Below are 15,708 nucleotides of genomic sequence, written 5' to 3' on the forward strand. Positions count from 1 at the left end.
CAGAGAAGAAGACTTGCGTCAAATGCTGACACAGCAAGGTCGCGATAGTGACTTCGATTAAAACCAAGGTGTTAGGGGTCACTTCAATTGTGTAAAAATAACCTGGTATCAATCAGCGTACCTATCTCCGAATATAAAGCTAAGTGGAGATGCCCGAGAAATTCTAAATCTAGTATACAATTGAAATCGTTTCACGGAATACCTTGCGACAGCCCAGAGTGGCATCTGGTGCTGTTTTCTGATTGCATTAATATCGTCAGAGACGCACAAAACCATTGATTCTGATAGTAAATGACCTGGAAAATGAATTAGTTTTCTTTTCAAGAAACGAATACCGTTTCCGCCCAGAGAAGAACCCGATAGGGTTATCAGGGTAAAGCAAACACTCAATTTTTGCAGCACAGAGAAATATGCTTGCAATGAGTTGAGCAACTTTATCTTTTCTTGAATTATTGCTTCAGCAAGATACCAATACTTATTGCAACGAGTAATTACGGTAGCCTTGATGTGTGGTATGGGTGATGAAAAAGCAATTTAAGGAAGATAATTGCAGTAAAAATGGTTCAAAATGTCGCTTGTCGTGTAAGCTGTCTTCTGAAATCCACTTCATCATTCTGCAAGCATGTTCAAAACGGAGTCAGGCAAACAGATATGGCAAATACCACGCAGGCTCTGGCAGCTCATTTGCATGAGCTGGGTGAACTTCATCGTAGCGTCAGTGAAAAGGTACGGGGGAAGTTATAAATAATGACCTGTCATGAGTTTGCAAGTGTTCTCGTCGTCAATGTTTGATCGTTCATTTTTAGAATATCGTCGGGCCACAACCACTGGCACAAAATCGGATATCACGTAAGCTAGCCGCTACTGATACTACGGCGAAATCTTTTTCTCTCTTCTTCATTGAATACTTGAACTGTCTACATTATTTAGGTATAGAGTAAACAACGTTATGTGTGCGCGATAATGCTTGGTATCATTAAACGCTATTATCGCTGACGATGAGTGAGCAGGTAAATAAATCTTGAAGTAGATTTTTCGCGCACCAAGGCATCCCGGAGTAAACTCAATCAGACCTGAGTTACTTGCACGACGAAGACAAAATGCCCGACGAAGAGAAACGGGAGGAAACGAAAGGGACTTGTAAGATATTCACCGTCTCATTTCCAACCGAACCTCAGCCACCCGTCGGAGCTGTGAATGGTGAGTTTTCACGCTTTTTTAATCTTACAGTGACGACAGAGTTTCATCATTTTGAGTACCGTTTTCAGAACACGATGAAACGGAAACACCACGCGACTTCGAGGAAGCTGCTGAGGCCACAGGTGAGTGTTGTCGGTTTCCCGACTACCTCGTTCTCTGTCGAATCATTTTTCAGTCATTCATCTTCTTCTCTAGGCTACGGACTCTTCAACTATCTGCTTCTGTTGGCAGCCCTTCCGGGGGGATTCGCAAGCGTCTTCGACTCTACAACGATGTCGTACGTTTTGCCATCGGCCGAGTGTGATTTGCGTCTTACATTGTTTCACAAGGGAGTTCTCAACGCTGTTACTTACACAGGCAAGATTTTCCTCATAGTTACTGTACCGCCGTTACACACGCGGTAGGAATTGAAAGGAATCCGACTGTAAGAACTTGCATTTCACTCAACCAGGAATGATGTCTTCGGCGTTCATTTGGGGCTTCTTGGCTGACGTGAGAGGTCGACGGTCTTTGCTGATATGGGGATACCTGGCCGATTCGATATGCAACGTGATGTGCAGCATGTCGCAGAGCTTTTACGTCCTCGCGTTCTTCAAATTCTTCACCGGATTCATGTGAGTGTAGAATCCGGGCACGTCGCTGCACGGAATCGTCTGTTTGATTTCGCAACAATTTCCTTTACAGCATAAACGGCCCTTTTGCAATCAGCATGACGTACCTCGCGGAGTTTCACTCTTCCAAGCACAGAGCAAAGACGTTGCTTTGGTGCAGTTTATTTCCCTCGTTGGGTATTGTCGTGCTTCCAGGTAAATTTTGAATAACATTCATCGCACCTTCTGCATACACAATATATCAAACGAAACTCGGCACAGGTTTGGCGTGGCTGATAATACCTCAGTCCTGGTCGTTCACTCTGTTCGACGGAGCCTTCGTCTACAACTCTTGGCGGATATTCATCCTGGTCTGCAGCATGCCTTCGCTGCTGGCATGCTTGGCGTTGATGTACTTTCCGGAGAGTCCAAAGTTCCTCATGTCTCAGGGTCGAAACGCCGAGGCGATGAAAATCTTCCGAAAAATGTACTCGATGAACACTGGAAAATCACCGGAAACGTTCGCGGTAAGGACGCTTGCTGTGATTTCTGAAGAAACGTTCTTCTCACGAACACCGTGTAACCCTTCTTCTTTGTCACTGAAGGTAAAGGAACTCTGCCAGGAGCGTCAAACGGAGCAAATCAACGATACACCAGCTGACCAGAAAAGCGCGTCCATTTGCGAGAAGATGCGAAACGGTTGGGCTCAGATAAAACCGCTCTTCAAGAAGCCGCATCTCGCCCGGTTTCTGCTGATCATCACAATTCAGTTTGGTAGCATCCTAAGGTGCGTCGACATTGCCGTTCGTTGTCCAAATAGTTTAAGCAATTCAATCGAATATTCGTGTACCTTTACAGTCTGAACACGCTGAGATTATGGATGCCTCAGTTGTTCGCGATGATGGAAAACTTTGACTACGCCAACTATGACTATAGCTTGGGCAACCCGACTCTGTGTGAAATAATAACTATGAAAAATGACACTGATTACGCGGTGAATAGTTTCTCGAACGACACTGTTCCGAACACGTGTATTGCGGTAAGCTCAACAATTTATGACGCTAGCGATGAATTAATAATAGATTTCGGTTATACCACGATGGGACTTCAACTCGTTCTTGAACATTGTATTCGCAGACGGTTGTTTCCAACAAAGTTTACATAAACTCGATCATCATTTCCGGAACTTCGGTGATTGGCTACACCTTTGCTGGAAAATTGGTGAATTTAATAGGAAAGAAGGTTCTCATGCGTAAGGATTTCATATCACAAGGAAGAAGAATAATCAATTTGACCTGATATCTAATTCCTTTCTTTTCTTTCGCAATCAGAAGTGCTCTACGTTGCTGCAGTTACCTGCATTTTGGGACTTAATTGGTCCTCGAGTTCGGACGTCACGTTAACAATTCTTTCCCTGTACACGGCTGCGACGAACATCGCGATCACCAGCATCATCAGCTTCATCGTTGACCTGATGCCCACGTCTCTGAGGTCCGAAGAGGTCGAGTCGAACCGAGACAAAATGTTCAATTCGAAATATCAGCAGTTCAACGCGTGACTTCATTTAACTCAGATAATTCCGTTGTTTTAGAACGATGGCCGTGAGCCTGACCATGTGTGTTGGGCGCGGTGGAGCGACGATTGGAAATCTCCTCTTCCCGATACTTCTAAGCGAAGGATGCATGTCACCCTTTGCGTTCGTCGCGGGGTTTTTAGTCGGTGCGTATTACCTGAAAGTTAAATATTTTCAGTGAAGAAATACACTCCTTCAATCCTCGTCTCTTTTCTTTTTCAGTCTGCATCGTGCTTACCACTTTCATACCGAGACCTCCTACCAAATTAACGTAAAATACTCAAACGACGATTTCTTTACGCTCGTCAAGATCGTTCGTCTTTTTGTTTTTTTGTACCGATTATGCGTCGATGGTTCCACAGTGTTGGATTACTGTTCTTGTTTTCCAAAACAGTCCTCATTGTGAACGCTACTCACAATTAGGAATTAGCGCACACAAGTGAACAGTCCGAAAATACTCATATATTGTAAAATTTCAAGTTAACTGACGAGATAAAAATACGTATATTTATGATTAAATTGTAGGCACGTCCTGCTAGGGTGCAGTGTACATTTTTTTCATTTTTACCTTTACGGCGGGTGTCTGGTATAAGACGGGAATATTTCTTTACGAAATACGAGTATACGAGCGTACTGAAAATAATAATATTTGTCTCCTCTTCTCAAACACAGTTCTGTCTATTTTCATTGACTGAGTTATCGAAACAAATGTTAATTACTTTCGCAAATAACTAGTTAGCTCTTCATTCATTGATTTTGCATCTGTACAAGCGAAAAAATTTCACTTTCGTGAATAATTATTAGAATAAGCAGCTATGTATTAGGTATAACTTGAATTTTGTCACTCTGTATGCTGAGCAGGTAATCTGGTATCGATTATCGCATATTTTAGTGAGCTTCGTTCAAGAATAATTTTTTCATTACTGAAAAATGTATATTCTTCAAGGCGATAGTAGAATAGAAAATATCACGACGCACAGCCCGAAAGAGATCGTTTATTTTTTAAGCGATTTTCGATTTCCATACACCATTAACTCGCCGACGAAGAGCAAGTCATGTCATTGCGACACACCGTGCAAACAATCCCGTATTACAGCTGATAATTTATTTCACGGAATTCCAGAAGAGGACGATGATTTATCGTCTAAATTCACATGAAAATATTTAACCAGGTTACAGCTGGTATCATCGTGTTTTCGAGCGGAATTGTACAAGACTCAAGTGAATATTTGATACAGAAGACGTTCGGATCATCTTTGTCATTATTTATGAATTCTCAGCAGCTATTTAATTTTTTTTTTTGTTTATTTCACACTGCACAGCACATACGTACTAGCATATGGTTATGTATCTATGGACATAATGTAATACACTGTATACGTCTTACCTGCAGCATAAATTTATCTCTCAGGGAAAACAGCTGTTATTGTTTTTTGAGAATTGGACAAATTTCGTAAAGCTGAATTGTTATTATTATATTTTACACCAAAATTTAAGATGCAAAATTCATTGTTCAGATACAAATTTTTTTCTTCTCTCTTTGGTACACGGTTTCAAGGATACATTCAGAAAGTAAAACGTAACTGAGGAAAGACATGTCGTTTTTATCTCTCGAAGTTCATCGCGAGGTATCATTGTAAATCGGCTGTACTCGCCAAGGGGCAGTGCGATAATTTAGCTTCCTTTTTTAACAAAATTCGGCAGATTTTGCATTTAGGAGGTAACATAGAAAATTTTAGGGGACGAGTGTTAAAAGAACCTTTGCACTCTTCATCAAACATAGAATTTCTCATAGCTTACGTAAAAGCTACGTATGTTCCTAAAGGTAAAACGTAGAAACCAGGCGATAGTTAACTGTTTAATTTAATTCACTTTCTTTTATATTTTCCTTTTTTATTTGCTTATTGCGATTTTCATTTATAATTCCTTTGTAAAAATGTAGATACAAAAGCACAGGGTGCAATTAGTTGATTAAAATGTGTGATGTTTAAGCGGAGTTTGTTTTCTTATTTAACAACATAGCAGTGAAACAAATAAATGTGTACGGCGCTGTGTCATCCGTGTCCGGCGACAGTTCAACAGAAAAATTATAAAAAAATGAAAGAGGGGTTCCTTTCATAATTCTTTTGATAGTTAAAATTTGTTAACAAAAAGGTCAAACAATTCACAGTGTCACGGTTTCGGTAACCAAGGTTCTGAAAAAGCCGGGAAAGTTACAACACACGTACATATAGGATAAGATCAGAGGACAATGTTTAAAAGTTGAACGAACAAAAGCGTATCATTGTTTATTATTAAAGTATATCAACGTATTGTTCACTTCTTCTACTTCTGTTTGCCATTTTATGCTCAGACGTATACATTAATATATATTATATCTCTTGGAAAATCGACGTGGCCGCGCACGTATCATCCGACACGCTGTACTATACATTTAATAGCAACGTATTAGTGACGTATACTTGTAAAACTTGATACGTGCATCACACTCACCGTGGGAATATAGTAAAGGTATTTTGCAACGATCGTGTTAAAATCTTGACATTTAAATCCTATCTACATACTATACTCCATGACTTAGAATCAATAGCGTGCAATTCAGCGCTATAATTAATCACCATCGCATATGTACAAAAATGAAGTCTCAACCTATGAGTATCACTGTTTTAAATCCCCTTCTTTACTAACCGCAGTAATTTTACCGGACGGTAAAATTATCGTCCAAACCGCGCAGGCTGAAACACGCGTACGATAGTTGTCACGTAAAGTTGTAACCGGGAAAAATAAAGACAAATTCAATATTCACTCACCGAGACACGCGGTCCCGATCATGATAAACGGACCGAGGCAGCCGGCGTTCAAGAGAATTGGGAACAGCATATTTCCCACTACAGCCCCGACTCGTCCGAACATCATTGTGATACTGACAGCCATGGTTCTGCGTGGAGGATTGATTCGAGTGAATTTTAAAAACGGTCAAAACTTCGAGCGCTTACCTGAGGAATGTTGGAAAGTTATCGACTATCACGTTCATCACCGTCGCACCCCCGATGCTCGCGAGAGCGACGAATATCGACGTTAAACTCAGAATCACGCTCGTCTCCTGGGCCCAGTATAAAGCTCCGCAACACGCACCGGCACCCACGAAACACACGACTGTAACAGTTCGGAATTGCGACTTGAGTCTAGGGTAATGACAGAGAACGGGTGATAGCGATGCCCGAGCAGTTTGTGCTCCACGACATCCCCGATATAACAGTTGGCTCACTCATAAGCTTCTGCTTCCCAACAGCGTTTATGAGACTTCCGGCCATCGTGTATCCGATCACACCGGTCAGAGCGATGATCATCGAGTTCATGTAAACAGTGGAGTCCAGTATCATCTGAAAACAAGCGAGCGTGAGGAATTAACGCGTGAAAACCGGACTTTTCACCTTTTTCCGTTTCGACATTTCCAAGGATCGCAGCTCCTGCGGCTCCTTCCGCAAAACGCACTTCTAGCTACGACTGCATGGTCAGTGGCTTATCCGATATTGCGATTCTCACCTGTGTACAACCTGGCTCAGCACTCGTCGTTATGTTCGTTGGGTCGGTTAAATTTTTTTCGAGGTATTTAGTGGCGTCCAGCATGTAACACATGGTGGGTTTCACTTCGGACGCCGAGGTGGGATGCAGCTTCTCGTAGGTTTCGATCATCGCGAATAGCTGGGGCATCCAGAGTCTCAGGGAGTTAGAGCTGAAAAAACGCGAGTCGAACCGAGTAGTTTTTCAGGGTTGTTTAGGTGGATTAGGTTCGTTGGTTTTGCAGTACTCACCCTAAAGTGGCTCCGAATTGAATGGATGTGATCAGAATCAGTCGGGAGAGGTTCGAGACCTCGAAGAGGGGTTTCATTTGACGCAAGCCGCACCGCAACATGTGGACCAAGCTTTTCCCGGAAGCTTCTATCGACGATTCTTGAACGAGACTTTTGACCTGTTGAAATTACGGCAACCCGTCAACCGGTTGGAAAAACTGGGAACATATTCACTGAGTTCGCGCTGCGAAGTTTAAGCTAATATTCGTATGAACGAGGACTGCGACGCGGGCAATTGCACAAGATCGTTAGTGAATATGGACTTGAGAAATTTAGTCACCGGAACGTGAATCTACGTGAATAGCGGCTCGTCATTGGCGGAAAAAACTCACAGCATACGTGTCAGGGTGGTTTCCGGTGTTGATCGAGTAGATCTTCTTGAAAACGTCAAGGGCTTCTTGGTGGCGTCCCTTGGCGATGAGGAATCGCGGGCTCTCCGGAAAGAAGGAGAGTGCCAGACAAGCGATGAACTCAGGCACGGTACAGACCACGAGGAAGAGTCTCCAGGAGTTGAAGACCATCGAATCACCGAAGAAGGTCCATTCCCAATCGAGCGGAATGATCAGCCAAGCCACGCCTGAAAATTACTTGATAGAACGTCGTTTCGTCTCGTTTTAACAGCTGTTGGAAAGGCCACGATAGTTAAATATAGAGCTCACATGGCACTGAAATATTGCCTAACGAGAAAAATACTCCGAGCCACATGTAACTCTGCGATCTGTGCTTTTCACCGTGAACCTCCGCCAGGTATGATAACAAGGCGGCGTATGGGCCGGAAATTCTGTAAAGGGAACATCGTTTAGATAAGCGTGTCGATTACGTCTTGAAGCAGTAGCTGCTGTCGCAAGTACTTACATGACGCCGTTGAAGAATTTGAAAACTAACAGCATCCATGAAACCTGGGAAAAACTACTTGCCAGATTGAAAATAGCATCGAGGAGGTAGCCGTAAACGAGTATTGTCTTACGCCCGAACATGTCGGCCAAAAATCCCCATGCGAACGAGCTGCAAATCATCCCTGTGGGAAAATGCAGTCAAAGAGTGTACATGAAGTTTGCGGATTTTTCCTCGGAGCAATTTGGCGATTGTCGGACTAGTTGGCAAACATGATTTACCTGCAAATGCCATAGAATTAAGAAGACCCTTATCAAGCAAGGTGAGTCCAAGGTCGCACTCGGCAGACGGCAGGACGTAGGACATGGCTGTGGACGCGTAAACACTTGAGCATCCCGCTGGTAGGACGGCCAGCAGCAGAAGATAATTAAACTTTCCATAGCCTGTCGGGATTTGATACTATAGTTTAAATTGCATCGTGATATTAAGTGATCCTTCATAATCGAAGGGTGAAAATGTGTTTGAGAAAAAGTATTTCTTATACGAATAGGAATAATTTCGTTTCATTTGTATATAACGAGGTCGAGTTGTGTCCGGGTAGCCTAGTTTTTTTAATCGCTCGTCTTCTCCGATCCAGCGTGATCACGAGCGATGAATACAGAAACGAGAATCATGGGCATAGTTATTACCTGTTAGTTCTATTGCACGTTCAAAATCTACCGGTCCTTCCTCTTTTCTCGGATTGTCACCTTCAACACAAAATCATTCAAACAATTTAGCTGATACGAATCACGTTTCGGAGTCTAACGATAAGAACTCACCGGCAGAGAAATTCTTCTATGAACATCAAATACATCTAAATTTAATTCCTGTCAACACTGTTTAAGTGTCAAGACCAAAGAGAAACGAAAAACAGAAACACTAGTCACCCAATTGACGTGATTTCAAATTTGTGGAGAAAAAAAATTGTACACGGTTTCGTATGATCGACAATAGTCTCAATTATACGGACAGGCAAAAGAAATTTTCTAAAATGTAGCGTATTCGAAGAAATTTAAAAGCCAACAATATAACATCGTTCGAATCCAGTTGATTGTTTCGTGAACTCTAAGGTCTATTTCAATATGTCAATACAGCTTCGTACACACAGGTGATTTGAAGTCTACACCATATTCTCGTTTTTTTTTTAATCACTGAATGACATTGTTGGCTAGGATCATCATCTAATTTGAAATTTTCGTCTTGAGGTAAAGAGTTAAATAAGGGACTGACAATTAAATTAACACAATAGAATTTATTTCTGACTCACCATCAGTTACGTCAACAGTTGCCGTTCGTTCTTTGGGAAGAGAAATTGTAAATAGATTGTTGTCCTTATTATTGTCAGATAATAAGCAGCAAGGTTTTAAGGACTTATACATAATATCCCCGATTCAATATTCTTATTTTTGATTTAAAAAAAAAACTCTTTTTTAACTGAGAATATGAAACGAAGGCGACCCGGCTCGGAAGAAAGCAAAGAACAGTATCGTAACAAAGGATCGGCAGAGACACGTGGTGCAGTGTTAACCCGGCAGGAGCGTGAGATTCACTGACACAATTTACCGTGAACAAGCGTGAAGGCTTCGATGTCTAATATTTTCACAGTGGTTTCGTATTGGCTTATTTACGTGTACTCGCCAATACATCAAAACCTCGCGAATACGAGAATCCGTTGGTAAATTAACCGTTCAAAAGGTATGTATATCCCAATAGGTGATTACCTGTACATTTAGCGATACTACCTTCGGAATGACATAGATTAGGGAAAGAATGTGTTTACGTAGACGTCGGGTAATTACGTCACTTAGCCCCTGACAGTCCGTCAAGTAGGAAAACATCCATGCGTGAAAAAAACGTAGAAACAATTCAGGGATGCAATTTTCAACTTGATCTCTTATTATTTGCCTGCTTGAATGTTAGAATATAAATGAAGATTGCGGATATTGATCTTAATTTTTTTCACTCGCAATACTCACTGTGAATCGTTTTGAACTAGGCCGTAAAGAAGTTGTGAAATTTTTTCAATACCGAATTTTTCGTTGGTCTTGGATGATTTTGAGTAAATTCAGATTCAAGATTTCACGCAAGCAATGGGAAAAGGAAAATTCTTGGCATTCGTAAAAAAATTTCGAGTTCGCCTATGAGGTTGGATCTTTCTAAATTAAAAATTAACAACTATTCAATCGTAGTTAGTAATGCAAACAACAAGTTTAGGTCTCTGCGCTGATCTTCCCGTACGATTAACCGTGACAATTATTATGCTAGTAATAATTCGGGAAATGACAAGTAAAATGGGCAGAATGTGTGAAAAAGTCGAATTTGTTTTGCCATTTACGTCCAATTTTTCTGTTATAGCTCCAAATTTTCAACAATATTCCACGGAATTTTTGTAACAGTTGCACTGCCGCATGCTGGGATAGCGATGTCTGTACGATAACTGCGGACTGCACACTGCCATCAAAGAAGCTACCTAAGACTTGGCCTCTCAATCTTTTAAGGAAAATTCTTTTTCTTTAAATCTGGACTTTGAGTCGTTACACCTGTATTGTATATATAGCACGAGTGCAGTTTTGGTAACGACTCGGTAAATTGGATTTTTGTGACGGTGCATGGCGTTATCAAAATATCGATTAGCTTTCTTTTTCGATAGTCCGCACTTCCCGCATATTACGTCGTCGCTGGCAATGTGTTGTCCACCATTGATGAGGTAATTGGTGTCTCATTTTTTGAACACATTTTTTCAAGGTTTTTCGTTCACATACCCGCATTGATTAAAACGTTTAACAAGCGGCTCTAGGCTGACTATGAGCCAGCACTCGACCTTCCCGTTTGGGGACTGCAGGCTTCAAGTTCACAGAAAGATATATTAATATCCAATTCTAATACATTTCTACATTTATTATTTATTCAATTTGCTACAATATGATCCTGCAGCGCGACCTTAGTCTTGATCGGTGCGACGTTGTGAAATAATCACTTGAATCAATACCCGACTCTAATATTCTTACGAAAATCTATCTCGATATCGAGGTCATATGTTACAACTCATTGGCGACTACCGTAAGATTCGCAATGTTTTTTTTCTCTGAATAGGAGAAAGTTAAAAAAAATTCTATGCGCAATCTACGCACATCGAAGCATTGGCACACAACTCGTTTGCCTTAGCCTTAATGTCATCTCCACTAACGTTTCTGGACAGTTGATAATAAAATTACAAGGCGCATTATAACGGTTAATTATCCATCCCTCCCTCACCCTGTACACTCTAATCGCTTATAGGGAAATACCCGGAATGGTATGATGGGTTTAGATGTATTGGCATTATCATATAAATATAGGTAATTGTCCAAAATCAGTATCGCGTATGCCGATAACGTGCATACGACATTTTTCGAGACACATGTGAATCGACGTACGAATTTTGTTGTTTTTTTCTTACAGGGTCTAGTGTGCGAATTGTTCGTGGCATAATGCACCGGTAAAGAACATATGAAATTCGAATAATTCTTGAATTACTAGCGAGCTTGCGATTAATATTCACGATAATGTAGAATATTCTCAGGAACATCTAAAGGATGATTTGGTCACGAGGAGTAGGATAGTGTTTGTTACCTGAACGAGACTTTTTATAGGTTCATGGGTGAAGTTTGCTGTACAGTCAGGCGCTATATCAAAAATCGCTCAGCTGCCAGTCCCCCATTAATTTCACGTAATAGCACAAGTTTTGACAGTGCATTCCGCACGATTTTAATAGTGCTTCAAGCCTATGGAAATATTTACAGCTTAGAACAGTATTAAAATGATAAAGTAAAGAAGAACCAAAACTTGTGTACCTGAAAAAGTTAGTTCGGTATTGTTCGCAGTTAATGAGCAACAAAATGTTGTTCTTCTCACGACAATATTTTGAATACTTACGACTTCATCAAATTCAGAAGCATCGAATTGAAACTTGCCGAAAACGCGAGTTGGTCGATGAGGAATTTTAAACAGCTGACTGTATGTAAATGTCAAAGACGAGATCATAGTTTGTAACTGGAATGGCGAACCGCGTAAAAATTGGGGAGAATGGTAAAGAGAAGTATAAGTCCTGTGTAACGATAACTTCAACGGCTGCGTAGAATAACCGGCTATTTCAAGTTTCGCTTGAAAAACTGGCCATTACCAATTTAATGTCATTATGCCGAAATGATAACCTTTAATTTCATCTCAAAATACGCCTGATGCTTTATGATTTCATTTCTGCGTTATAATTATGTAGATAAGCATATAATACCTACATTCACAAAAAGGAGCTTGTATGAATTTTGTGAAGCGCTGACGAATTTCGCATTCAGCTGGACAGTGCTACCAACTTAATTTGCGGCCGAAAAATTCCAGACGCGAAGTAGCCGGTTTTTGAACTTTAATCGAAATAGCCGGTTACTCAAGCGTAATTCGAGATAGCCGGTTTTTCAAGCCTGACTCGAGACAGCCGGATATTCTACGCAGCCTTCGACTTGTAGCCATTGCTTCCTCAGCATTGACTCATGTAAATGAAGAGATTAGAATAAGATCATTGAAATTATATGCACTATATATTCTTCCCCAGATGTCAAGGAAAAAACTACAATCGGCTACTCACTGGCGGTAGAAAAGGCCGGTGAGTTCATTCTTATCCTCGTTCTACTCTCTGCACGCATCAAAGTTCAAACTACATCCAGTTCCTCTTCCTTCAGGCTCTGGCCGCTATCAGTACAGAGTGTTGATCCTCTGCGGATTGGTCATCGCCTCGATATCCGGCCCAGGAGGCTTTCTGACAGAATCGCGCGGAATTATCGGCTGCGAATTGCATCTCGACAGCGATCAACGAGTCAGGATTGACACCTACACCATAATTGGTTTGTTCCATAATTCTTATGGGCGCGTCGGACGTACGGTCAGGTCGAAAATGCACCGAAAACTGACGCTTGCGTCCTTAAAACCTCCTGAAAATTGAACTTTGACCCGCAGCTTTGGTAATCGGAGCCCTGCTGATCGCAGTCCCGGCGGATTTCGCTAGTCGGCTCAAATCGTTGGTAGCTTCTCTCGTGATCTACGGACTCGGCACCTTGGCTCTCGGTTTTTGCACCGGCTACTCCTGCCTGGCGTCACTCTCGACCTTCAGAGCATTCTGGTAGCTCCTGGAGGATTTCCCGGTCCCCGAACCCTCCTAATAGCGAATACTGCTCCAGGTCATCGGCATTGCTCTGTGTGACGACGGTCTACGTCGCCGAGCTGCAGGTTCCTCGGCACCGAGGAAGGGCCCTGGTTTCTTTCCAGGTCTTCTGGCTGCTCGGCGTCGTCGCGTTTCCAGGTGGGCGGCTCTGCAAGCGATGGGCAAAACGAGCTTCGTAACGACAAGTCGATTTCCTTACCAGCGTTACCGATCTCCTGGCGAGTCTCGCAGTTCTTTTTCGGCTCCCTGGCTCTCATAGTGGCTGGATTGGCGGTGCGTTACCTCACGGAAAGTCACAGGCTTCTCTTTTCCATGGGCAAGGGCGAGCGGGCTCTTGAATGCCTGAGAAATATTCATAGGAGGAATTATCCGCACAACGAAAATGAGCTGGAGTATTGGGTGGGTAAATGGAAGGGTGACTATTGCACATATTATAATCGACGTTGCCTAAGACTAAAGTAAATCGATGAATTCGTTGATTTTTTTAATATACATGAATTTTTAAAGATTGTTCTCATTATTATGAAATTTCCCTTTTCAAAAATTTATAAAGACTGTTCGCGAAACAATTCGTTCAGTGCCCCGGAAACTTCCTAATTGTAATGTAAAACGTTTTTACGAAAACTTATTCAAAATTCACGATTTTTCCTCCATTTTTCGAAATTTAAAAGTTTTGAGAACGGATATACAAAATAATGAGAAAATTCTTTAAAAATTTATGTGTATTCAGAAAAATCAACTTATTTATTTTACATGACAAAAGAAAAAAAAACATTCCCTAAACATTTGTTAAACGATGTTTCGTTTAAACAATTTATTGATAACTTTGGGGCATTGTTATTATTGAAATTTAATTTTCATATCATCTTTATCGTGGTTGATGTTTTTCAGATATTTATCTTACCACAAAGTATTCAACATTGTCGACGAGACTCTCTTTTGGTTGAGAATGTATAGCCAATACATCCTTAAAGTTCCGCTTTCTTCCAGGAGTCCCTCGACAGTCTCGAGGACGATCTTCCCTTCTCGGGGACGCTGAGCACCGGAGAATTCAAGACCTACGTCCCGAAGGGCGTCCGGCCGCCCTGTTACAGCGCGATTATCGTCTTGCAGATTCAATTCGTTTTCCAGTTGTCGTGAGTGCGCCGATAAATTGTAACACGGTCTGCAGGAAATGCACTTCCGAGTTTCTTCGCACTTACAGCTACTTCACCATGAGTTACTGGTTTCCCGATCTGAAGTGCCGGCAGGTTCTGTGGTTCCAAATTCCGACGATCCGGGCCGAGTGCAAATTCGGGGTGAAATCACTCGAGGATAAATACTCTTCGCGTAACGGAAACGGTACGTTTCCTTTGGTTCGTTTCGTGGTCCTTTTACGCGAGTGACCGGATAACCGGTATTTCAGAATTGGCATCATCGTCCTGCAGCTCGTTAAGAATCGACCCCGGTTTCGAAACAGGAGCGCTGTTCGTCGCTCTCGCTACCCTGCCGTTTTTGGCTTGGATGATTATGCGTATGCATCAATCGGGCAGACCTATTTTCATAGGTAATCTGCAATGCGAATCTGCATTTATTCGTGATTATCTTAATTTTTCGACTTCATTTTTTATTTTAGCTACGAGTCACGTAATCGGTGGCTTTCTTTCGTTCTGCGTGCATTACGTGATCGATACGAAATACACTCTGTTTTATACGAGCTTGATGGAAGCAATGTGGATCGTCGGCGGGACCGCGTCGTCATGCCTCGTCGTGGAATTGTCGAAAACGCAGACTCGGTGAGAGAAAGAATACTTTCTTCGATGTCGCGAAGAGTTTCATTTCAGTTGCGGAAAATTGATAAATTCAATCCCGATGTATTTTCTGACTAACGTGTACAGTTATAATGAGCCCATGTTGTGCAATTTATTGTGTTCAGGGTTCTCGGCGTTGGGTTTGCGAACAGTCTTGGATACTTGGGAATGGCGATGGGAACGCATGGTTTACTTTTGACGGAAGGAGCAGGTTGCATTGCCGTCATATCCTTGAGTGGTGTAATGTTAACAGGTTCGTAAATGCATATAATCTAACGCGATGATCGGTTTTTGGTTTTTAGGTCACTTTCTCTTTTTTTTTAGTTCCTTTTCTTTGAAAACAAAAAGGAAGCTATACAATTTTAATTACAAAGCGGTTACCTACAAATAAATAAAAAATAAAAATATATTCTTTTATTAAACATTTTTTTTCCTTTCTGTTTCATATTGTTTTTTTTTCGTTTTATATTTTTTTTTAATTTCTCTTTTTTTTGTTTGTTTTTTTTTTCTGACAGATCAGCCATGCAGCAGTGCAGTTGTTTACGACATACGAAATCTCGACTGACTCGGTGACCTTGAAAATTATTTTCAAAAACAAAAGACGCACGATATGTTTTATTATACATATAGA

The 15,708-nt window shown here is 41.5% G+C and overlaps 2 protein-coding genes and 1 long non-coding RNA gene across 8 annotated transcripts; 2 read left to right on the forward strand and 1 right to left on the reverse strand.

Annotated features, from left to right (window-relative positions):
• Window positions 1-85: 85 nt before the first annotated feature.
• Window positions 86-5,986, forward strand: LOC124217338 (synaptic vesicle glycoprotein 2A-like). Of its 5 annotated transcripts, XM_069133762.1 has the most exons (14): window positions 86-726; window positions 807-849; window positions 931-1,200; window positions 1,269-1,322; window positions 1,396-1,557; window positions 1,652-1,814; window positions 1,885-2,006; window positions 2,073-2,317; window positions 2,396-2,577; window positions 2,649-2,829; window positions 2,928-3,042; window positions 3,122-3,291; window positions 3,382-3,509; window positions 3,586-5,986. In XM_069133762.1, exons 3-14 carry the CDS (start codon window positions 1,101-1,103, stop codon window positions 3,767-3,769), a joined length of 1,806 nt encoding a protein of 601 aa, XP_068989863.1. In that variant the 5' UTR covers window positions 86-726; window positions 807-849; window positions 931-1,100; the 3' UTR covers window positions 3,770-5,986. The 5 variants fall into 5 exon arrangements, with proteins under 5 accessions (XP_068989863.1, XP_068989866.1, XP_068989861.1 ...); XM_069133765.1 differs by having other exon boundaries at window positions 86-849; window positions 937-1,200; XM_069133760.1 differs by having other exon boundaries at window positions 807-1,200.
• On the reverse strand, window positions 5,618-14,912 carry LOC124217316 (synaptic vesicle glycoprotein 2B). Of its 2 annotated transcripts, XM_046622737.2 has the most exons (13): window positions 14,192-14,912; window positions 12,715-13,629; window positions 8,741-8,800; window positions 8,333-8,494; window positions 8,073-8,235; window positions 7,877-7,998; window positions 7,550-7,794; window positions 7,179-7,336; window positions 6,910-7,099; window positions 6,632-6,746; window positions 6,360-6,519; window positions 6,174-6,301; window positions 5,618-6,098 (listed from the first exon to the last, which is right to left on the reverse strand). In XM_046622737.2, exons 2-13 carry the CDS (start codon window positions 12,770-12,772, stop codon window positions 6,022-6,024), a joined length of 1,638 nt encoding a protein of 545 aa, XP_046478693.1. In that variant the 5' UTR covers window positions 12,773-13,629; window positions 14,192-14,912; the 3' UTR covers window positions 5,618-6,021. The 2 variants fall into 2 exon arrangements, with proteins under 2 accessions (XP_046478693.1, XP_046478684.1); XM_046622728.2 differs by lacking the exons at window positions 12,715-13,629; window positions 14,192-14,912 and adding an exon at window positions 9,361-9,789.
• A 22-nt stretch (window positions 14,913-14,934) lies between these two features.
• Window positions 14,935-15,684, forward strand: LOC124217826 (uncharacterized). The gene is made up of 3 exons (XR_011176482.1): window positions 14,935-15,062; window positions 15,203-15,330; window positions 15,593-15,684. It is a non-coding gene; the product is annotated as an uncharacterized lncRNA (long non-coding RNA).
• Window positions 15,685-15,708: the final 24 nt, after the last annotated feature.

Source organism: Neodiprion pinetum, chromosome 1, assembly GCF_021155775.2.
Source record: "Neodiprion pinetum isolate iyNeoPine1 chromosome 1, iyNeoPine1.2, whole genome shotgun sequence".
In the NCBI taxonomy this organism is placed as follows: domain Eukaryota; kingdom Metazoa; phylum Arthropoda; class Insecta; order Hymenoptera; family Diprionidae; genus Neodiprion; species Neodiprion pinetum.